Raw genomic sequence first — 24,483 nt, forward strand, 5'->3', positions numbered from 1 at the left:
AATTCAGTGGCGTACATTGTGTCAGAACAGACGTGACACTGGAACATTCAAGGTTTAAAACAGACAATAACTTGCCCTACCTTAAAAAAAAAGGTAAAATTATTTTTTTTTTCTTTTGCACACATATTTGTATATAAGTGAAGTTTAAGTATTGAATTAAGTATATAAATTAAGTATAAAAAACATACTTAACTAAGCTGTGTAAATGAGCCAAGTTTGTGTAAATCCACTAAAGAAGTACATTTAACATAGCCAGATAGAGTTTGATGAGTAATTTCTACTTGATTACTTTAAGTTTACTCTACAATACTCCAGTACATTTCACAGTTTATAAAGCACTGAAACAAACATTCTATTAGAGCACTTGGTTCACTTACAAACATGCACGTAAGCAAGTAGCAGCCCTTTTAAGATCGTGCTTACTTAATATAATTATTCCTCAAATGGACACATTACTTGGTACACAACACATAATGATGGTAACAATCAGTGGATAGTGTTTGATTATAAATAAGTAATTTTGAGTAGAAAATAAACTCCAGATGTCACAAAACAGCAAGTTAATAAAACTAATAACAAAAGCAACCATAAAACAGTGTAAATACAACTCAAAGTGTGAATGTAACCTAATTAATTATTCATTAATCATTCAAAACTTTGATATTTACTTAAGGAATCTTTGTAAACATGAACGTAAAATGTACTTAGTTCAAACTTTACATTTCTACAAGCTTAAATTGAGTACTTATATAGAATTTACTTTTTTTATCATTCTTGCCCGAGATAAATTATTTAATGTAGGAATTACATGTTTTTCTGTAGTATTTTCTTCACCACAAAAGTATTTTTATCAGTGTAGTGCTTCCTGACATCATCACAAAACAGCCAATCAGAAATGTTTTCTTGTGGGACTTGTTGGATAAGTATCAGTTTTTTCCTCTGTAGGCCTTCTTCTTGTCCAGTGAGTTTTGTTGTGGGTCGTGTTCACCGGCAGTAATGACAGTTCATGCCACAAGCAATGAATGAATGAATGAATGATGAATGATGAATCGATGGGTTACTGTCATGTTTAGGTTTTTGAGGCATCTTTTTTTGTGTGTTACTATTCACTTGCATTGTATAGACATTATATAGACAAATCTTTATTTATTTATTTTTATCTGAAGAAAGAAAATCATATACATCTGGAGTAGTATGAGAGAATGATGAGATAATTAAAGTGTTTGGGTGGAGTGTCCCTTTGACTATTTCTTAATGTTGTGGCCACCCAGACTTTGGTTAGAAATATAAATGGTGTGTTCATTAAAACCTTTTAATGAATTATTAATATGCAGAACAAAGACTGTTCATTTGTATCATGATATCCATGATTCTCCTTGCTTTATTAATGGCTCCATCCAGATTTGATAACCAAAAAAAAAAAAGAAAGAAGGCCTGAAGACATATCAAAATGATCCTAGTGATGTACAACCCATTTCCTAGACCCCATTTCCTTGTCCCATCTGTCTACCGAGAGGAAACGGTACACATACAGTATCTAAACTGCTATACTAAGAGCTTACAGAAATCAAGTAGTCAACATAAAAAGCCATTCAAAACTCAGTTCACTTCCATAATTAGACATATTTTCAAGTAAAACCAGATAATCAGTAGAGGACTTGATTTTATCCACCAGTCCATGAAAAGATAAGAGTATATTTGAAACAACACACACCAGTGAATGGAGCATTAGGAATGTAAACATTGAAATATGCAAATAAACGAGAAAATGCAATTGCATGAAAATAAGCAATAGAGCTCATTGTGAAAATATTTTGCGACTGCACACTACACTAGCTCCATTTCACTAAGGTAGCGGTGGCTCAGAGGGTCAAAGATGTGGAAACACTTCAGCAGAATCATAGACCCAGCTGGGCTAGGCTGCATTTCTGTTTCTTTCTTTCTTCTTCCTCCTCTGTTACAGACTAGAACCTCATCTATCCCAAAAGCCCCTGAGACACAGGTCTCCGCACCAGAGAGGCCATCTGTCAAAACAAGTTAGACGTCACGTCACAGTTTGCCACCACTGTCGTAATTGTGAAGAAAAAGCCACTACAAGTGTGCTTATTCAGGGTAAAACCCTGAACTACGGCCTCAGTCACAGACAGTGTGATGTAAAATATTTGCATTGTAATGATTACATTTATCGTTGCATTTTAACCTTTAAACCTCCTTGACTGATTCTGTTTCCAAGTCAAATTGATCAAAACATGACAAATAACACTATACAATAAAAATGTAGGTGGAAGGAAGGTTACCTTGGAAATGCAATAGATTATAGATTAAAAGGTCTATTTAAAATGGAATAAGTATAACCATTTCGATTCCTTTATAAATGTAACTGATTGCATTTGATTACTTTTCTAAATTTCCAACAAATGTTGTTTATTTTTAAAGCAGGCAGGGTTAACTTTACAGTAGTACTCAAGTCAACATTGACTGCTGTATGGCTGCAAAACAATAAATCGTGATTAATCGCATTCAAAATAAAAGTTTATATATACAAACTATATGTATACTGTGTATATTTATTATGTATATATGAATACAAAATATGTATTTAAAACATATTTGCATGTATATATTTATACTTATATAATTTATATTATATCTAAATATCTAAAATATTTTATATATATATATATATATATATATATATATATATATATATATGTATGTGTGTGTGTGTGTGTGTGTGTGTTTGTATGTGTGTGTGTGTGTGTGTGTGTGTATATAGCCACCACAAAATAAGCCCTTACTTAGATCTCTGAGGCTTAATACAGATTTAAAATGGTAAAATATACATTCATAGTTATGATACCGTTTTTTAAATAAAATCCTTGCATATAGCTACAGGAAACACTGGTATCTAAAAATGCTTTGAAACCAACAACAACAAACAGTTAATTTAAGAAATAAAGCATATCATCCCCTTGGAATTATAAGGTTCTATCTGCATTCCAAGTATTTTTAAGATATTGAGCTTCAGCGTTTTTGCATTCCATTCGACTGTGCAGATAGAACCTTATTGTTTTTTTTTTTAATAAAAACACAATGTTCACAACATAAAAAAAAATATATCACATAATGTAAATAAGTTGTCACAGAATAACAACATGGGAATAACTCAATGTTTTTTCAAAAATGTCAGATAGAACCTTATAATTCCAAGGGGATGATATGTAAATTTAAATAGGAAATAAAACCATTATCAAATATGCCTAAATTCCTGAAATGTTTGTCTCATATTTTAAAGCAGTGAGTGCAATTTGGGAAAGAATTCAATCATTCAGATGTAACCCCTTTTGTAATCGTTAACATTTTCTTAAGTAACTTCAATTTGAATAAACATTTTGTAATAGATTAATTACAGAATTTTTTTCATCAAATCACATAATACAGTTACATGTAATTAGTTACAGCCCAACACTGTTTATTAACATTTGTTAACACACATTAACAATGAAAAACTAACATTAGACCTACCTAATTGGACCTTATTGTAAAGTGTTGCCAAATTTTGTCTCAAAATAAACATATAAAGTCTTCTTTTTTTATGAATATGGACCTCTCCTTCACTGCTGTGCCCTCACACAGAACTTGTGTCAGTCTGTCTTCTGCTCCTCATGGGGTTTCCTCTATCACCATATCCCATCATGCATTTCCTATTATGTCAGTGCTTTCTGCAGAGCCAATCAATATGCTGAAAAACAGGACAAAACAATCTACACAGAAGCTACAATTCAGTTTGGATTGGTGAGATACAAGAAGACTCAGAAGAGTCGTTGTCACACAAAGGCAACTGTTCCAGTTGTGTTTTCCATCAGTTATATCTTCTACCTTGTCGTTCAGCAAACTGCCCTCATTTGGACAGGATAAGTGGCTGGCTGTTAGGATATCCTATATCCTGATAGGAAACTCAATATTTCACAGCTGAGCAGTTAAGTGTGCTTCTGAAGAAACCTACATTGGGGAACAACAGCTAAGTAGAGTATTATATATTGTATAAGTAAAGTGATATGGCATATTTAAGGGAACAAATAGTGTAAAGTAAAAAAAAAAATTATAATAAATTCAACTACTGACCAGTCAGCATGATAAAACTTTACAATGCATTTAATTCTCATTGCTTAGAATAACGACCTCTTAAAAATATCCATTGACTTTCTCATTATGTGACTTTCTCATTATGTGTGCCTATAATTTCTGCTTAAACCGGCGTGTGCTCTTCCATGATCATGCGCTTCAAAAATGAAATTCATAAATTCAGGAATATCTGGCTGCACAAATGTCCACTGACTAAAAATAGCATCTGATCAGTGGTTTCCCTGACTACAACCCCACTGTAAACGGCTTTAAGACTTATACAGAGATGAGCAACAATGTGTTTTAAGTGCTCTGATCTCAGAGACAACCTTGATACAACTGGATGGAAAAGTAATAGAGAACATGTATTTGAGATGTTGATCTAGTGCTGTCAACATGACTGGTGGTTTTACTGCTTTTTAACTGTATTTGACCATTTTGCGCTCTTTGAAACACACTAGAGTCAACATTTTATAAATTATGTTTAATCTTATTTATATATACATTTACATACACATTTAAAACATCATGCCATTATAACTTTGATTGTATGTCATTTGACACATTTCATTCTGCAGAGTATGATTAGATTAAAGTACAATCAACTGAAAGGATAACCCATAAAATCCATTTAAAATGCTGTTGTTTTAAACTTCTGGTGCTTAAATTTAAAACTGAATTAATGAAAAACTTGACTATATGTATTCACTGACACCAGAACTGGTTTCATTATAGCGGTCAAAGTGTGTTATTTTGTTAAATCAAGTCACAGCTATAATGCTATTTGAGGGAGATTAAAATCAAAGCATGATTAAAAAGCAACAATTGTCAAATCACAAAACCTTAGAGGAAAAGGAAAACTTACACCAGTGTGTGCATTGTGCAAATGAGTGCAACTACATCACATCGAGAACAGGGAAGCACTGTTTAACATTCTGTTGACCTCACAGCTCATATCATAAAGTAGAGCTACAAATAAAATAGTACAGGTTAAATGATCACTGAAGAAAAGAAAAAAAAAAAAGAAAGAAAAGATTTCACTTCTTGCGAGGGACCTTGTCACCCAGAGGCACGTCATCCATGAGTTTCTGCAGATGTGAAAGGCAAAGAAAGAATTTGATAGCTGTATAAAAAAAAAGTAGTCATGCTTAATGACGGAAGAAAGGACCGTATCAGCCCACCTTAAGCAGTCTGGCAAAGTATGCTCTCTCGTCTTCTCCATCCCCCTGTCTGACATCAACATGGTATCTCCTGCAGGCCACAGTCAGCTCATCGAGATCGTAAAGGGGTGCGGGGTCAATAGAATGCCCATTAATGAGGCTGACCAGGTACTCTCGATAATGCTTCCTGAAACACAGAGCAACACCATTTTATTTACACCTAAAAAGTAATTTGGGTGATTTGGTCTTGTTGAGTACACCGGGCTTTTATTTAAACTTTTTTTTCTCTCTCTCTTTTAACGTCAACAGATGTCTTTGGTCATTGCATTTAGCAATTTTGGTCAATGTTTTTATAATCCTGCTTAAGACTAAAGCATACTGCAGTCACAATTTTAACGGTATAACAATTTGTTTACTCACAATGTGGCAATTTAAAAACTATACTGCATATTAGCGTTGAAATATTCCAAGTTTTTAAACATTTGTGAGAGCCTATGTGTTACATGATGCTGCAGAAAGGAGTACTAAAGATTAATTTCTGCACTGCTGATTTTTTTGAAAGCCTGAAATAACATCTGTGCTTAACAAAAGCTGAATATTTTCTGGGCTTTTGTGTGTTAACAATTGGGACTACAGAGGTTGTCGAAGACATTAAATGTCTTCATGCCGACCAGGAAAACTCTAACTCCGTAGTCCGCTTTTATAGCCTCATTGAGAATATACTAGTGATCCTGCAAAACTATTCCAACTTAAATTTGTAGATCTTAAATACTGAAGAGTTGTCAGAAGCTTAGTGGTGGTGATGCTGAAATACATTTATAGCCTGAGCTTTTTACTTCTAGCTATTGGCACAGAGACTGATTTAAATGAATCACATTGATAAAGTTTATGGTACTGCCAAAAAATTATGTAACCCAGTTCAAAATGAAAAGTGTGGTCTTTTCTTCAACATGTTTGTGTATTGTTACTGAATTTCAGTTACTAAAATAACCTTTTTTTCCCTTAGTGTGAAGAAAATTGTAATAATCTAAATAACTTTTTTTCACTATGAAGAACCTTTTATGGAATAGAAAGGTACTACTGATGATAAAGGGGTCATGAATTGAGAAAACAAATTTTTTTGATGTATAAGAGGTCATTGTACTATAAAATCATCCTATAAGTTTCAGAAAACAGCTTATATTGAAGCCAGTGAGCCAAAATGACAGTTTGTGGAATGTTTTACACATTTTTGACCTAAAAATCACAGCAGTGGACATCTATGAGGAACAGAACATACTATTAGCCAATCATAACAGTGGCCATTTACGTCCAAGTCTACAATCCACCATGCCTATTCTAACAAGAGTGTTCAGTTGAGGGGCTTAAAAAAAGGTCTTGATGTAAAACTTTATAAGGTGACCTCAGAGAACAGTACAAAATAAAACCAAAGTCAGTTCACGACCCCTTTAAACCATAGATAACAATAAAGAAGTTTTATTTTTAAGAGTGCACAAGGAGCAGACAACATGGTAGCGATGATGTCACTCACTCGCAGAGTCCCGCCTGGCCCGGCTGAGTCTGAGCCCCACATGGCGAATCGGTTTGACGAGTCCCTTCGTCTTTCTGCTCGCTCACTCCGCACACACCTGACGCAAAAACACCACAGCGAGGATGCAGTTTTCCAGAAAGACATTTTCAGTAAAATAATTGGAACAGAGTGTGAAATAAAGCTGTAAGGAGTAGGTGTATGTGTGTGTTTGACTACGATTTCATGGTACAAATATAGACTCGGCCTGAGAAGCGGTAATTGGATGGCCGTTTAAGTCAGAAAACAGTGCTTTGCTTTATGATGTCCAGCTTTTAGGCTTTCATTACAGTAAAACCAATTTTGCTCCACTAGGCAGTTGAGATAAAGAGTGAAATTTGAAGCAAACTAGACTTTAAGACAGAGACGGACAAATTAGATGAAGAGACAGACACAGACAAAAAGATTACAGAAGTACTGGGGGAGATAAGACAGAATGAAATAAGGCCACAGAGTTAAGGCCCGCTCACACCAAGTCCATGTTACAGCTATAACAGTAATGAGAACCACCTTTAGAACATTTATTTTTCCAGCAGAGGAAAGATAAAAACATTAACAGTCAATCAAAATCCACCCAAGCTCAGGCATTTAAAGCGACAGACAACAAGTTCAGTATGCGATTACAATATACAGAACATTTTCACACGCTGGTATGGACGCTAATAAAGTTACCATTCTTTGTGTGAACAGGCCTTTAGAAAAAAAACCAAAAGTATAAACTTTACAAATAAAGACGTACCAGTCTGTGCTCCTGGTGCGGTGTCAGTATTGTAGTTCACCCCCTTTTTCTGAGGAAACAAAATGACGTTCAAACAAGTATCCAAAATAAAACCGTGGAGATGAGAAGTGATATTTCACAACCAAACGTGGCACACGAGTGCTGTGCGTGTGAATGTGTAGGAGGAAATGTGTGTGCTTGTGTTAAATCGAGAGTGTGTGTGTACCTGCAGTAAGGCCTGAAGCCTGGCAGGCTCCCAGTCTCGGAGGTAGAAGAGGCAGTCTCTGGGGTGATGGGCATGCAGACCTGTCACAGTACACTGGTTCACTGCACACGTCTGTGAGCAAGAGTGTGAGGGAAAGAGGATGAATAAAAAGGAGGGAAAAAACAGTGCTCCAGAGAAGGCTTCTACTTATAGCCCAGCCATAGCTGGCTTCAAGCTGAATATCAAAGTCATGTACAACGCAGTATAACATGAACATAGAGCTACAAATAGGCACAAACAATCCTAAGACAACAGGAACTCACTGTGTGGAAGGGGTTGTTACATCCACTGCAGAACTGATACCTGCACTGAGAACAACTGAAGTGCATACAGCCGCCCTTGGCCAGAGCATACTGGAACCTGCAGTTAGGGCAAGCTACAAGACAGAAAACACTGCATGACAGAAAGAATGGGATGTGTGACCATTTTTTCACACTGTACACTGGGTGTTTACATTGCGTTTGATAAAAACATGAAACATAATTTGCATAATCACACAGATTGTGTTTGTCTATTGTCGTGACAATCAAATCACATTGAAAATTCTGGTAAATCTAAGATTTCAGGATATTTTTCCAGTAACCGTTAACAGACAAATACATACAGTATGTATACCACCCTTCACTAATATCAGCACACCCTTTGTTTAACTTTGATCATTCATTAAAAAAAATAAAAAAACATTAATAATAATAATAATAATAATAATAATAATAATGTAACCGTTAAGAAAAGTATACTAATTGAAAGGGGGGAGAAAATCTCACGATGAAATAAATGTTTTTCTCCAATGCATGTTGGCCACAATTATTGGCATCCCTAGAATTTCTTATGAGTAAAATATCTCTGAAGTATATTCCCATTCATATTTAAATTTTTAGCACACCAGGGTGACTAGGAGCATGACATTTTCCAGCCATGAATTTACGCATTTCCAGCCACACACAGGATTATAAATATGAGGAAAATAAAGGACAAGTTTCCTAAATCTGAGTTTTTGAAATGCTCCGACCCAGTCGTCTAGCTAAAATCCTTACGCGTGCCCATTTTACCTGCTTCTAACACATCAACACCTTATATATCACACACATTTGTATTCACTTACTGACTGCACAACTTGATTTAATTTAAATCGATACAATTATTATTATTTTTTTATTCATCCATTTTATTAATTTGCAGTGCCTTGCGAAAGTATTCAAACATCAAACATTCCACATTTTGTTATGTTGCAGCCTTATGTTAAACTGCTTTAAATTACTTTAGATTCCACATTAATCTATACTCCATACACCATAATGGCCAAGCAAATTTTAAATGTAAGTTATGTAAGTACCGTACATTGCATAAGTATTCAACTTAGTATTTACCTAAAGCACCTTTACAACCTCAAATCTTTTTGAGTATGATGGGTTAAAGCAAGGCACATCAACATTTGGCAATTATTTGCCATTCTTCACCTCACCTCTTAAGCTTTGTCTGGTTGGATGGGGGCAGACACACATTTTCAGGTTTCTCCGGGTTTCTTTTTTGATTGGGTTCAAGCTCAGGCTGTGGCTGGGGCACTCAAGGGCCACTTATCTATAAAGTCACCCTTGCTGTGTGCTTAGGGTCACTGTCCTGTTGAAAGGTGAACCTTCTGCCCATTCTGAGGTTCTGAATGCTCTGGACTGGATTTTCTTTAAGGCTATCTCTATATTTTGGTGCATTGTGCTCTTCTTCTACTCTGATGAGTCCCTCGGTCCCTGCCACTGAAAACAGCCCCACAGAAGCTACCAGCACACTTTTGGGAGGTTACTGTGCAGGTGATGAGAAATGCCTGGTTTCCTCCAAACATGATGCTTGTTTCTCAGAGTCTAAGGGTCTTTTAAGTGCTTTTTTTAATCAATTCCAAGCGTGTTTTCATGTGTCTTAACCTTAGGAAAGGATTGAGTTTGGCCACACCAACGTAAAGCCCAGATCGGCGGAGTTTGGCAATGATCTTTGTCCTTCTGTAGGTTCCTCTCATATCCACATATGATCATGGAGCTCAACTAGAGGAACTATCAGGTTCTTGGTCACCACACTAACCAAAGCCCTTCTCCATCATTTGCTCAGTTTGCCCAGGAGGCCAGCTCTAGGAAGAGTTCTGGTTTTTCCAAACAATTTCCATTATGGATAATGGAAGCTACATGCTTCGGGTTTTTTTTCTGATCTCTTTCCCAGATTTGTGGTTTGATGCAATCCTGTGTCTGAACTCTGCAAGCAGGTTTTATTTTTATTTTTCTTGACCTCAGGGTTTGGTCTTTACTCTAATATGCATTTTCAGCTGTAAGACCTCTTTTAAGACATGCGTGCCTTCCAAATCATACCCATTCAATTGAATTTGCCACAGGCTAACTTCACTCAAAATGTGGTAACATTTACAAAAGAAAATGAGTGCCCCTGAGCTAAATTTGAACTGTCCCAGATAAGGGTATGAATACATATGCAATGGGATCATTTACGTTTTTTAATCTTTAATAAATATGCAAAGTTGTTAAAAACCTGTTATTTGCTTTGTCATTATGGTGTATGGAGCGTAGATTGATGTGGTGAAAAAGTAATCAAAAGCAGTTGAAGGGGTTCGAATGCTTTCACAAGGCACTGTATACACTTATAACAGTATATGAAAAGCAGTGGTCAAATTCTTAAAACTCCTTATTTAAACTTAGAATGAGTGTGTACTGAACTCAATCTTAATAGGGCTGTAAGATCAGCTTTTCTTTTGCTGACCTTTCATATCTTGATTTGTCACAATTAACACATGCTGCATACCCATCTGTGTTACAGAGGATAGATAGATAGATAGATAGATAGATAGATAGATAGATAGATAGATAGATAGATAGATAGATAGATATATAACTTTGTTATTTAAGATTTCATCATACTGAATCAGGAAAATTATCTTCTGATGTAGAGACAGAAAGACAGATATACAGATATAAAGCAAGCCAAAGGATGGATTCAGAACAACAGAGAGGGAGAGAAAAAGTCTTAAGTGAAACGCTACTTTAGAAACAACTACTGAGCAATCAGTAACTCTCTCTCTCTCACGGAGTGTGAAGAAGTCAGAATAAAAATGCCTGCAAGTGAAAAATACCCAACATGAATATTTGATTTGGTTTTCCTTTACCACCAGACCAAACAAAACAAAAACAAACAAACAAACAGACTGTATGAGCAGGAACATGTTTCTTAAAGTTAATTCTGCTCAGATCTATTCTGGCAGTCAGAATGTGGCAGGGGTGGTGATGGCAGCAGTACTGTTAGCTGTGAGTATATGTGGGTTAGAAGAGTGAAAGCACAGGTCCGACAGGCTTCTAGAGCAGATTAAAAGGTGACTCACTGATCCCATTGTCACGAAGATACCCGGCCAAACCCTGCTTTTGGTACTCGGGGTCATTCTCTCGCTTCCACTGCTGGAACTGCTCACACGAGAGCCCCAAATGCTGCGCTTCCCACTGCAAAGAGAGGCAGACAGAAAGACTAAAACGTTAACTTCCATAATAAGTATTTGTTCAGTTTTGTCATTACACATACATATGAGAGCATGTTTGTGATTGGATGATAAACAATGCGTTATTGCATATGCAAAACTATTTTGAAGCTACTGACTACTGTCATTCTATGAAAAAACAACGGTGAATTGTTAGTTTCAGTCCTTTTAATTACTCCCCAACATCGGTTTCTTGCATTCATACCGTTTTTTTGCATTGAGCACAGAAGCTTTTCCTGCACTGCATACAGGTGACCTTGAGTTGATCGCCATCATAGATGAAGCCATAGGAGCACTGTGAAAATGAGAAGAGAGTGAAAGAGAGGCACGAGACGAAAACATGGACAACTCACATCATGCACCTCTTTTCATTTCACTGTAAAACACACTTGAATGAGACTACAGCTGCCTCTGAGAACAAGTGAACAGTGAGGAAGTGCAAGGAGTCAGTGTCACTCACATGGCTGCACCAGAGGAACTTTGGGTCCTTGATTAGAGCCTGCTCAGTCAGCTTCTTGTGGAAAAGATCGTACACATCCGGTTCAAGACAATCCCTTAACTGTTCAGACACACACACACAATCGTTTCATCACAGTGAGGAGTCTGAAGCCTAGTTATAATGCTGCTGTGTTAAGGCTCAGTATTGCACTGACCCTCCTTATTTTTATTTATTTTTTCTCTCTCTTGCAGTACCTGTATGTCCAGAGTGGAAAAGTAGCTGTTCAGGTGCTCAGGGTCATTGATGTCAGGCTCTGTGCAGACAGGACACACCATGTCTCTGATGTGCTTGTCCCTCACCGCTATGGTGAAATGCTGCTTGAAACATCCACAGCACACGGAGCACTGGCATGATGTCAAAGACCGCATCTAAGAAAGACACACCAAAAAATAGTCCTGACTTAATGTAAGGTACTTTCACATGCATACATTATTATTCCTGTTTACTTCCATTTCATGGGCAAGCATTACAATATAATTCAATGGGAACCAAAACTGTTTGACTACCATATTATTGTTGTCTTTTGTGTTCCACAGAAGAAAGAAAGTACAGGTTTTGGAATGGTGAATAAATAATGTTCATGAGCCTGAAGGTAAGGGCATGCTGATGTACAAAGTGCAAGATTTGGAGCAAATTACAGAGAAGGAGCTGAGGCAAAGTACCTTGCTGTGGGGAAAAACTGACAGGCAGATGGGGCAATCCTTATTCAGCACACGGCGAATGAAGTCCCGGTCAGGTGATTCACGCACGGCCTGAACCACATCCTCCAGTGTGTATGTGGCTGTAGGGTCCTGCAGCAATGACAGAACCAGCTCACAGCGCCCCCAGCTGGGCAGATCAAACACTGCCAGCAGCCTACGGCAAACATGCTGAACACAGACAAAGAATAAGTAAATAAGCCATTTTTAATAACATAACTTTTTGACCACTTTTAACATCTAATATATATATACACACATACATACACACACACACACACACACAAAAGATAATACAGACTTTGTTTTGTAAAAAACGGTATCCCACATCTAGTGGTAAGAAAGCAATGCAGTGTTTCAGTGAAGCTCCATTAAAGTAAAAGGCCAGTCACCTGTTTATCTGGATGGTTGATGTCGATAGGGGGCTCTGGTTCATCGCTCCACATGCGCTGATGGAATGGCTCCAGTAAAGGGCGCTGCAGCTGAACAAGAGCCCCCCTCACATCCCCTCCACTCTGCCGCAGGGCTTCTTCACAGCGGGTCACATCATTAAATCCCAGAGAGCCAAGCTCTTTTACCTAAAAAACAAAAAGTCACATTTACCAGGAATGCACCTGTATTACAATTCTGGACAATACTGATAAGCTGAAAATTATATTCATTGTACGGCCAATGTTAAAATTCTATATTACTTTTATAAATATATTAAAAACTAAAAATGACATTAAACAATGTTATTAAATTATTAGTGAATTTAAAGATTAAAGGGGGGGGGGGGGGTACAATGGTGTATCGTGTATTCAGAGTTGTTCACAGTGTTAAAGAGATGGATTCTCATGCTAAACATGGCCAAAGTTTTAAAAAATAATTTAGAAGAATGACTGAGAATTTCTGTGCCGAAAATCTTACTTCCGAAACTTAAGTTTCGGCTGTTTTTTTTTTTTTTTCAATCGTGGATCTAATGACGTAGACGATGGTGAAACTCCATATATGAGCATTTCTCCCGGAAAAGCACGCCCGCGCACACACATTGACCAGAAGAGAGCGAGACCACGCTCATCAACGCGCTTCCTCTGGGAATCGTCAGCAGCGCTGCATAGGATTTGTTCGAGAATGTCTCCAAATAACAGCATTTTTGGATGTGAGAGAAAGTTTACTGTGTTCAGCCTCCCATAAGAACCCAGAATTACACGAACAGAGGATGCAGTTTGTTTTTCCGGGGCAGCAACAGAGTGTATCAAGTGCGTTTGTGTGTTCTGTTCTTTTGAGTGACCAATGTTTTATAAACAAGGCCCAAGTCGACGCTGGATTTGCACATCGTTTGCTATTAAAACATGGAGCCGTCCCTGTGATAAAAGACCCCATTCATGCAAGTACAATTGCATCAGATTTCTGTCTTTTGTTGGAAATCAGCACATAAGTGAAAATATGTTAATGGAAACAACACGAATCAACAGCTGTATTTTCTTTTATAAATATGATAAAACTAAAGACTTTTGGATATATGAAGGATGCAGTACTACTCTATAGGTATATTAGGTGAAACGGTGTATGTTATTTACCCTTTAACTTAAAGTTAGTGTTTGATGATGGTGAAAGTAATCAAAATATAACAATAAGGCAAATGAGCATGCTTAAAGGGTTAGTTCACCCAAAAATTTAATTTCATCCATGTTCTACTCACCCTCGAAGCATCCTGGGTGTATGTAACTTTCTTCTTTCAGAATATATTAACAATTGTCCTTGCTCTTCCAAGTCTTTCAGTGGGGTTAAGCAGGTTTTGTCGTCATAAGTTCAGAAGAGGTGAAATAAAGTGCGCGCATCTGTAATAAACGTCCCTCACACGGCTCCAGGGGGTGAATAAAGGCCCCCTGTAGAGAATCCATGCATTCTTGTAAGATAAATATCAAGATTTCAAATATAAAAAACAATTTTTTTTTCTATCATCTGCTGACTGTGGGACGCGGAAGACATGCAGGCGGAAGATGGAAGATGTATGCATAGCACACGCGCCTCTGACAAGGTTTCCTTACATTAGCAAAGAAAAACTAGTCTCCTCTTGGCTTATTTCAAAATCCTCCAATGTTTTGTGCTTCTAATTTGTGACCAGCGTTTTGTTTTGTTTTCTCTTCACGCTCGTCATTAACCATTCAGCATGGACGAATAACGACATCCGCCTGCACATCTTCCGGTTCCCATCATTCAGCAGAAGTGAGATTTTTTATTATTATTATGTTTGAAATCTGGATATTTATCTTACAAAAATGCATGGATTCGCTACAAGGGGCCTTTATTCACCCCCCTGAGTTGTTGTGAGGGACATTTTATTACAAATGCGTACACTTTATTTCAAGTCTTCTGAACCATTGACAAAAAACACCAGCTTACCCCATTGAAAGACTTGGAAGAGAAGGGACAATTATGAATATAACTTCGATTGGATTATTCTGAAAGAAGAGTCACACACCTAGGATGCTTTGAGGGTGAGTAGATGGATGAATTTTCATTCTCGTGTGAACTAACCCTTTAAAGAAAAAAGACAATATCAGCTGAAACTATAAATAAAACCTCGCTAATATATTCAAATACATACCTATAAGTATAAAAGACAACTGATCTGTTAAGCATTATACAATTCTAAAACACAGCTTGACTTAAAGTTTCTGCAAATTAAGCTGTTACACCACTGACTATTCTAAAAGGTCTAGAAACCCAAATCAATTGCCCATATTTAAAGCTAAACATGCTCAGTCAGTATCAGTATCACTATGATTGGATGCACAAAGACAGACTTGACTCACTTTAACTCTACGGTGTCTGAGAGCCTGCCTGACAGCCTTCTCATTATCTCCCCCTGCTGCCAGCCAGGCCCGTTTGGCTTCTGCTCTGGACAGGGGCACAGCATTGCTCTTTTGTCCATCCTGGCCATTGTTCCCCCCTGAACAGTTCGATTGTGCGTTGGGTTCTTGCTGACAGGATGCAGCCATCACACAGATCTCATCAAGCACATGAGGTAGCTCTGCTTTCAGCCAGTCATACGGCATTACATTACTGTTTCCCGACACACACATGCTGGTGTAAACCTCCTCCGGGCTCACTCCTTTCTTCTCTCCCTCCTGAGAAAAGGACAGAGACAATAAGGAAGCTTGTAAACTTTGGAGGACAATACTCTGGCAACCAAACAACAACAAAATTTCTTACACGAATGAGCTGGATGAGTTTAAGCCCTTCTTCCCTCATCAATCTTTGCCTTTTCAAATCAGGGTCCTCAGTAGGAATGACTTTAGGTGGGGCTGGAAGCGGTGTGATGTCCTTGACTGGTGAGAGGGGCTTAGAGGGTGATTGAGCAGGCTCTGATCTCGAAAAACACATTTCGCATGCAGGTGATGGTGTTTTGTTGACGTACGTACAAACCTGGCAAACCCACTGAATGACATAAGAAGAAAAATAGGAGAAGCGAACCTAAATTCAGGATAAAACTCAGCAAGAGACTCATTTCATTTGCAATGACAAATCAGAACATGCTCATCAGTTAATGAACGTTAAACAGATTATGTGTCTCACCAAAGACTATAGAATACCCAACACGTGTCACTCATTGTTTTGAATGGGAAAAAATACAATGCTCAATATGGCCGCTCCATCGAATGAAGCCCCGCCTTCTGAGCAAAAGAGGCAATTGCTAATCGCTAAATTCAGCACGTCACTTCAGCTGCTGTTAGAAGTCTCGGTTGCTATAGAAACAGTCAGCATTCTGAGCACAGGCCGATCTTTAGAGCTGCTTTACAGCGGAATTTTATCTCATATTTAAAGAATTTTGCATAACTGATTTTGTTATTACTATGAAACTGCTTTGAAATCTGTATCTGTATATTATACAAATACAGGTCACTTGATTTGATGTACTGGCACAGAAATTATACATTTCACCTCTATCATTAAACAAAACTATCTTTCAGAAAACTACATGTGGAATGTAGTGGATGGTGGCACCTGGCTGTCCATTAGTCCTGCAGCAGTGGGGGTCGGGCGTGAGGGTGCGACAGGGGGTCTGGTGGCCAGACGAGGGCGCTCACACACCTCGCACAGAATGCTGCTGCCTGCATTCACCACAGTGCAGCTTTTACATTGCCACTCTAATTGAAAAAAGTGATGGACAAAAAAAAAACAGCATTTAGATGTTTATTTGTCATGTTCGATTACCAACCTGACATTTTAAAAGGTCAAACAGATCTGACAGCCCATTTAGTGTGGAAAAAGTGAGAGTAAATTAGGGGGAAAAAAAGGATGTACAGACTAACCAGATATTGTAGAGGGCTGTGATTGCTCTTCCTGTAGAGACGGAGCAGCAGATGACAACCGGGGTCGTTCACAGGTTTCACACAAAACCTGCTGCATTGTATTTACTGTAGTGCAGTACGAACACTGCCATGTTGACAATGAGGAGCTAAAAAAAGAAAAGAAATAAAAGACATGCAGTCAAATCCTCTACACAAATATAATCTCTCGATGTTTAAAATGATAACAGTGCTAACCTGAGCCGTTTCGTGGCTTTTGAGGAAGTCACAGGAATCCTAATGTGTGTGGAACGTCCTGAATGGGAGTGATACAGCTGGTCACATTCTGTGCACAGCCGCTGAGTACAGGTGGGACAGTGAGCAGACACCGCAAAGATACCACATATGGTGCAGTTCTCTTTAGGGAAATTGAACGGAATGGAGTAGAAATGATAAAAGTGGAAACTCACAATTAAATATATTCTTTAAATGGAAAGCCAGGGTTGGTAAATGTGACATGCTTACCTGTGTGTTTAGAGGGCACTAGAGAAGAAAGAGAGAGCGCTGGACTGAAAGGAGATTTAGGCTGAGAAGGAGTCGATGCAGGTGAGAGAGATTGTTTTTCCCATGGTCTTTCACTAGGAGAGAAGGGAGCTGAATCTGTGCAGATTTCCTCATCCTGTAAATGGACAGTGTATTCAAGTATCGTGCATATTCTTTTGTAACATCATAATTGTGCTTACGGTCACTTTTGATCAAATTCATGTACCTCATTTCTTTTAAAAAATCTTTTTGAAAAACCAAAACTTTTGAATGGTAGTGTATATATTGATTTTAACCTACAATTTTGATTTTGAAATAACAATTGTACCTGCACAGTGAGGGAGGGAATAAGTCTTTCAAAAAACTCTGGATGAGGATGGGTACCCTACAGAAAAGGAACATATTCTATGTGAGCTGAATGTTCTTTGTGAAAAAAAAACCTTGACTGCTTGTACTTTACAGGTTCAGACCTTGATTAGCATGTCCAGCTCCATTCGGAGGCACATGACCTCAAGAGTCACAGACGCCACATTGCCAACATCCGGCTGGACAACATCATCAGGAAAGCTCAAGCCATCTTGCTGCTGATTGGTGTAGCCGTACAGGTTGAGTACTGCTCTGCCACCCTGAAAGACAAAGATAAACAATAGTAACCAGGTATTTGGTGTGGTTCATACAAAAAGCCTCAATCTCATCCAGCACACACCTGAATTGAGTCTACAGTGGTCCTGAAGACTGGGTTGTTGTACTTTACTGTACGCCAGTACTTCGGCCTGTTGGGATTGGTAAGATTTGAGCCATACTTCTCCAAGATGTTAAGAGCAGTGGAAAGTTTCTGCAGCAGGCTAAGGGTCTAAAAAGATCAGAAGATATTAATGTACAACAGAATAGTCTGAAGAACAATACATAACCGCCCAGAAACAACAACAGTTGGTAAAAGTGAACTAGGACTTTTGAACTTTTTTGGAACTTAACATTCATGTGCATACAAATGAGTGGAAACAGAACAAATTCTTCCGAAACATCTCAGACAGATGAGACAGATTAGCCAGTGCTATGTATTATTGTGCGCTTTATGTCAGTCATTCACACGGTCAGTGTAAACCATTCATTCCCAATATATATGGTCAGGCCAGCTATTCTGCTGCAGTGCACTCTATTGCATTTCACTTTATTTGTTGTAAATATTACCAAAATGTTACAAATATATTTTAGGCAGGTATGCCTAAGCAGTCTAATAGCACTGAGATGGCCAATCAAATCAAAGAAGGTGGGCTCCACTGTTCACAAATCTCAAACTCGATGCTCAAGTTTTTATAGTGAAAAGCTGCAAGGTAAGATACAAAAGTAGCTTTAAATTTAATATTTGACAACTGTTTTATGACACAAAATAATATCAATTGTTGCTACTCAACTTGTTTTGTCATTTTTAACCATTTAAGTGACTTATATATTTCATAATTGAGTATAATGTGACAAGAAACAACAACCAAGCCATTTTTGGCACATTAGGTATATGATTAAGAGCGAATGTGTGCATATTTTAAAATACAATTTTTATTTGTAAATAGTTTTACTGTTATTTCTGCTTTTACTGCTTTGTTTAATTATGTTTATTCCTTCAAATCCTACAAATATTTAATTTATTTGAATAAAAATATCTATTTCTACTACCTACTGGTCGCCCCAATCATTGAGACATAGGTCATGGCCTTGCATGCGGTAACTACGTGCAAATGGTCAGATCATCAAAAGGTCAAAAGTTTGCTTCCTGTTGTGCAATCATACACTCTTTGGACTGCTGAAGAAAATGAATCATTATTCCAGCTCTCACCTCCTTCATGTTATGCCCACTACTGTTCTCCGTCAGCATGCTTTCAGCAGCAATGTAGCGATATTTGCTGGAGGGCGGGAGGGGGATGTCGGCCATGGCTGCCACCTGTGCCCTGGTCTCCTGGGCAGAACCTGGGGTAGACAAGCTGGCTTCCGCATTCACCCTCAGCTCCTCCAGCTGATCACTGAGAGAGGCCATAGCTGAAAGTGAAAGTTTTTTTTAAAGCTTTAGGTTTAAAACACACAGGGCCTGAACTGAGATCATTGTTTTAATCATGCCAAAACATTGGAAAACAAACTAAATACACTTTAGTTGGGTTTACAGTTTGGCGTTATTAGACAAGTTAGCTTAATGTTTGAAGCATTAACAAGAGTCAACAACACGTCTGCTAATTCACTTGTCAAACATGCGGAGTCATTTTCTCATTTATTTGCTCTCATTGTTAAGATTCTATAGATATGCATGACTGTCAAATCCTTTAAATAACCTATATCGATGTTTTAAGGTATATTCATGTTAGCTACTACGCTAACGTTAGCTGCCTTGTGAATGGAAAGTGAAACCATAACAACTTGAAGCTAGTTAGCTACTTCTTTCTTTAAAATTAAACATACATTTCTAGATAAACTGATGCTTTACGGTCTTCGTTGTTACTGGTCTAACTTGTAACCTGTAACACACATACGTGTTTACATACTCAAACGTTAAACCCCTATAGTTTTTTTTTTTTCGCTGTGACTGAATCCCAATACGCTAGCAGGCTAACACATAAGGGTTATTATCAAAACACTGGTAAGCGACATTACAAAGAAATGTTTAGATGTGTCTCTGTTAATACTTTAAGTCAAGTCAACTGTCTGAATTATTGTATAAGCTGTCGATCAATATAAACATACTCACAGCTTATTGACAGAGGAGCAGCGCTCTTACTCACTCTCATACGCGAAACTGAAACATACGTTACATCTAGCCGCATAGAGGCGCTGTGAGGAAGCACCAACTGCATTTCATCAAAAAAAATAAAATAATAATAATAATAAAAATAATAATAATAATAAAAAAAACATTGTTGTAAATGAACATGGATTAGTAAAAGATGAATGAACGACTGCTGTAATATTTCCAGGTTTGATTAGATACAGAAAATACGGTGTTTGAAGTTTGATTGTAATACCAAATGACACGAATAAGAATCAACACTGTTAGTAGTAGTAGTAGTAGTAGTAGTAGTAGTAGTAGTAGTAATATAAATAAGGAACGTAAAAGTCACAACTACTTCTGATAAAATCCGACTTCAGCGATTGCAGAATAGGCTAAGACAAATAGGATACACCTGCTGGCTGCAATTTGATTGCATTAATGTGGAGCTCTGGAAACAAGCATGAAACCTATAAATCCGAGGTGCAAAGCCGTAACGACAGAGTTAGTTGCTCTCGCTACATGCACATTTAAGTCCACTTTGTCACTTTCACATCTAAGGTTAGTTCTTTTTGTTGTTGTTGCTGCTACGTTTAAACCGTATTAATAGCATGTTAATCCATTTTTTAATTATCTTGCCGTTTTCTGGTATTGCTTAATTTGGTATAATCTATTGCTTATAAGTGTGGCACGTTTTTCTTTCATTCCAAAGTATTGCGGTGTTTTGTATCCTGTGCTGCCTTTCTTCGTCTCTTCACAAAAAAAATGGAAGGTATTCTCAGTCCATGACTCTGCTAGAGCCTATTTGGGCAAACAACGGAGCAAAAAAAAAAAAAAAAAGAATTATAATAATAATAATAATAATAATAAATTAAATCTTGGGAATGTGTTTGTGGGGTGTGTTTTATATATATATATATATATATATATATATATATATATCTCATAATAATATTATTTTTTTTTTTAAAGGAATGACCAACACTTCACAATCAATGGGAGTTGGGCAACCTCACCACCCAGTAAACCACACCAGACCATTTTTCTATGTTCAACCACCATCTCAGCCTTATTTCATGTATCAATGGCCCATGAATCCATATGGCCACTACGGGTTTCCAGGGCCAGGTAAGTTCTTTTGAGACCCTGCTTATTGTGGATTTGGATTAGTCCCTTATTATTATTATTATTATTATTATTATTATTTAAATGTATATAATTTTGTTCCAGCTTTGCATTTTGGCCGTCCCTACATGGCCCCTTATCAGTTTATGCAGTATCCTGGGTATGTCATCCCACATGCACCCATGCAGCCAATTGATTACAGAAGAACCAACCCCCACTTCCCCTCGGTTGCATCCTACGATTTGCGTGTCCGCCAGCACTTTCAACACGCAGGGATTCATCGGGAGACCGCCTGTTCTGAGGTCCAAACAGATTCTAGTGATTCAGTCAACAAACTGATAGACAAAATTGAGAGTCTAAAGGCTTCTGAACAAGGTAGTGACAAGGGGCTTAACAATGTGGTCTCCTCTACACCGGATGTAGTGCAAGGGGAGAAACTGACCGGTTTAAATGAAGACTCGAAGTTAGAGCTTGCTTCTCAGGAAGGTAAGGAGGAACAAGTTAATCAGGTCACAAGGCCCACGACCTACAGTGACTCGGCGTATGATGCTGAATCTAGCCAGGGTAGACTGGATGAATGCATGTTTTCAGATGTGCTACCCCTAGACAGTTCTTCTGTCCATGAGGAAGACGATGCCAATGAGAACGATGAGCAACAGAGTGTTGCTGAAGAACTGTGCTGCCAAAATGGAAAGCCAACAACCAGTGCAACTGGCAATGTGTCCTGTAGTGGTATCAAAAGCACTGCCGATCCAACAGAGAACCCAGATTTGGAGAAACCAGGTGATGAGCAGGTACAAAATATTGTGTCTACTGATGTTGCTGCAGTTATGGAGCCCCTTATAAATCTCTCGGAAGACTTTGACCTGCAGTATCAAATCCTCCGCTTGCCCTGCAATAAGACAACAACTGGCCTCGGTCTTGAACGAGAGATTGACCCACTTGTTTACTTCGATTCTCCAACTACTCTGTTGCCTCCACATAACTATATGTCCTCTGTTGGCAGTGCATATTCCTACAGCTACTACCCTCAAGTGACCCAAGAGCGCCAGAGTGTCCTGAGTCCATCCATAGATGAGCTCTCTTCCAGAGATGAAATGTTCTCAACTGATGCGGAGGATCTTGATCTCGTTCCTGGACATGTGTATGTTGGTGGCGGCAGGCTGGCTGAAACCAGTGATGTGCCCATTTGCACAAGAAAAGAGCTCTTGAGCGTGGAGAAAGCTCTCCCTGTCTGCCACAAAATGTGCGTGTGCTGTGGCTCAAGCTTGCAGGATGAGGTAGGATTGTGCAAAATGGCCGAACACCGCCATCCTGAGCGAGATGAGGAGTCTGACTGCGAGTATGACCTTGATGCAGAGGTGCGGAGTAACTGCGAGTCGCCAAGAGTGTCCAAGAGGAAGTGTTGCAGCAGACATGCGCTGCCCTCTTGTGGGCATCACTGTGCCAAACACCGGCACAGGAAGCTGCGGTGTGAGGGCCAAGAGAGCTGCGATCTACGCGAGCATGCTTGTGTGCATCCCAAAGGAGAGTGCTGTGAGGAGTATGGCTCTCTGGTTAAAGCAGATAAGAGAATTCAAAAGGGTGCCTTGTGCAGGCCTTGTATTGGTAAGGTTTTTTTTTTTTTTTTTTTTTTTTTCAATACTGTCACAAGGTGGTCCGCTCATGCAGAAATATTTTTAGAACAACAATGGAGAGAGGGTGTTGTCTCTGACCAAGAGAACTGGGCAAGCTGTGGTGCCAAACCCAGGGCTTGGAGGCAAGTTGGTGGGCCTCAAGATCAAGGTAGGAAACCGATTTTACATGGAGGGGGATTTTTGCCTACTTGGATGTGAAGTCTTTTTGAAGTTGAAGGCAAGTGTCAAGTATGCCTGGTCTCTTAAATGGTCTTCTTTTTGAAGTTGTGTGTGGGGTTGTCTTTTTTTTTTAATTTTTTTTTATTTTTTTTGTGTAAAGTGAGAACTCCACTGAGAAGGCCGACTTGTAAGGCAGTCCACCAGCAAAGACCAAGAAGTGAATATGATGAGGCTGACTTTACCTACTACCAGAGAGGCAGAGGTGAGGTTGGAGTTTTAAACCAGTTTAGCCCCGTTCACACAAAGAATGAGAACTATAAAATCACGATAAAGAGTTTTCTAATATTGAGAGGCCTTTAGAACGGTGGAGTCCATTCCACTGCTATAACCAAGGCACAAATTATAAAAATGTCCAGCTGATGGATTTAAAAACCCTGACACCTAATTAAAATCAATCCTGCTATAACAAACTAGAGTTTATAGCAGCAGACAGGAGTGTACTTGGAATAAACCGACCATATTGTTTGCTGATGTGGATTCTAATACCTCTAGTTGTCATTTTTGGTGTGAATGGGGAAATTAATCCCCACTTTCAATCCTTGTCTTCTGTGTAATCGCTTTGTCCCATCAGGTGCTATGAAGAAAAGGGGCACAAGATACTGAACCACGATGCACTGCTGTAATACTTGAATGTATTACCCGAAACGTGTAAAATGCACTTCACTATGAATGTACACATGGACACTGTTCTTGACTGTATGTAACTTAAAAAAAAAAGTATGGCAGTGACTTACACCTCGCTGCATTTCCAGTGCTCAAGTTAACGTTCTATTTTGGGTGCAATGCATTCATCTTAATATAATACAGAGACTACTCTCACTTGACCAGGCCTTGACCTATGCCTACAAAGCCCTTTTCTCATGTGGCTGGATCTGGGAGGTGTGGATCTGGTCTCACAGCAAGGGTTTAGAATCTTCACCTGGTCAAGGACTGGCCCACTGCGACCGGTTTCAGATGTTGGGCACTGGATATGCAGCTGGTTTATGGGTGATACGGGGAGGGGGAGTAAAGTGGACAATTTGGCAGTTTGGCCGCTCTTAGTCCAGATGTCTTTGTTTTATTACTGTGCTATTTTTATACATTGTGTAATGTTGACATGCAGAAAACTCCACCTAGCTTTTCAGTGTTATTGTGTCATTAAAGCCTCAGCATTGCACTTGACCTGTCTGGTGTGTTTTGTGTCCATTCTGTGTTCTCTTTAAAGTAAGGAAAAAACCTCCCTAGGTTGCGTTTTGTTTGCCACTATCCATGTGTTTTTAATTTGCAAGGGCCAGACCATTAGAGTGGGCTCGTCAGGATCCGGCTTCTCAGCTGGTGGTGAACTGAAAAACCAAAACTCTAGCACTATGGTTTTTAAACTCTGCCTTCGTCCAAATAC

General features: G+C 38.4%; 2 protein-coding genes across 2 annotated transcripts; one reads left to right on the forward strand and one right to left on the reverse strand.

The window, feature by feature from the left end:
• Window positions 1-4,594: 4,594 nt before the first annotated feature.
• LOC127951330 (E3 ubiquitin-protein ligase RNF31) lies at window positions 4,595-20,501 on the reverse strand. Its single transcript, XM_052549172.1, has 23 exons — window positions 20,107-20,501; window positions 19,207-19,406; window positions 18,079-18,225; window positions 17,843-17,998; window positions 17,701-17,757; window positions 17,355-17,508; window positions 17,088-17,247; window positions 16,854-16,999; window positions 16,546-16,688; window positions 15,754-15,978; window positions 15,354-15,668; window positions 12,945-13,130; window positions 12,517-12,723; window positions 12,049-12,222; window positions 11,816-11,914; window positions 11,561-11,650; window positions 11,206-11,320; window positions 8,099-8,211; window positions 7,797-7,907; window positions 7,592-7,640; window positions 6,817-6,913; window positions 5,307-5,472; window positions 4,595-5,213 (listed from the first exon to the last, which is right to left on the reverse strand). Exons 1-23 carry the CDS (start codon window positions 20,210-20,212, stop codon window positions 5,163-5,165), a joined length of 3,267 nt encoding a protein of 1,088 aa, XP_052405132.1. The 5' UTR covers window positions 20,213-20,501; the 3' UTR covers window positions 4,595-5,162.
• A 76-nt stretch (window positions 20,502-20,577) lies between these two features.
• LOC127951332 (bucky ball-like) lies at window positions 20,578-24,266 on the forward strand. The gene is made up of 7 exons (XM_052549177.1): window positions 20,578-20,685; window positions 20,837-20,896; window positions 21,097-21,252; window positions 21,355-22,857; window positions 22,933-23,034; window positions 23,206-23,307; window positions 23,677-24,266. The coding sequence occupies exons 2-7, from the start codon at window positions 20,890-20,892 to the stop codon at window positions 23,706-23,708; spliced, it is 1,902 nt and encodes a 633-aa protein (XP_052405137.1). The 5' UTR covers window positions 20,578-20,685; window positions 20,837-20,889; the 3' UTR covers window positions 23,709-24,266.
• Window positions 24,267-24,483: the final 217 nt, after the last annotated feature.

Source organism: Carassius gibelio, chromosome B2 (genome assembly GCF_023724105.1).
Source record: "Carassius gibelio isolate Cgi1373 ecotype wild population from Czech Republic chromosome B2, carGib1.2-hapl.c, whole genome shotgun sequence".
Classification (NCBI taxonomy): Eukaryota; Metazoa; Chordata; class Actinopteri; order Cypriniformes; family Cyprinidae; genus Carassius; species Carassius gibelio.

Excerpts from the sequence above, each read along its gene's own strand:
- LOC127951330 (XM_052549172.1), bottom strand. The coding sequence starts at position 20,212 with ATGCAGTTGGTGCTTCCTCACAGCGCCTCTATGCGGCTAGATGTAACG. Across the intron at positions 12,223-12,516 it reads CAGTTTTTCCCCACAGCAAG|ATGCGGTCTTTGACATCATG; the intron begins GTACTTTGCCTC and ends TGTCTTTCTTAG. Across the intron at positions 11,321-11,560 it reads GTGCTCAATGCAAAAAAACG|TGGGAAGCGCAGCATTTGGG; the intron begins GTATGAATGCAA and ends CTCTCTTTGCAG.
- LOC127951332 (XM_052549177.1), top strand. Across the intron at positions 21,253-21,354 it reads CTACGGGTTTCCAGGGCCAG|CTTTGCATTTTGGCCGTCCC; the intron begins GTAAGTTCTTTT and ends ATTTTGTTCCAG. Across the intron at positions 23,308-23,676 it reads CTACTACCAGAGAGGCAGAG|GTGCTATGAAGAAAAGGGGC; the intron begins GTGAGGTTGGAG and ends TTGTCCCATCAG.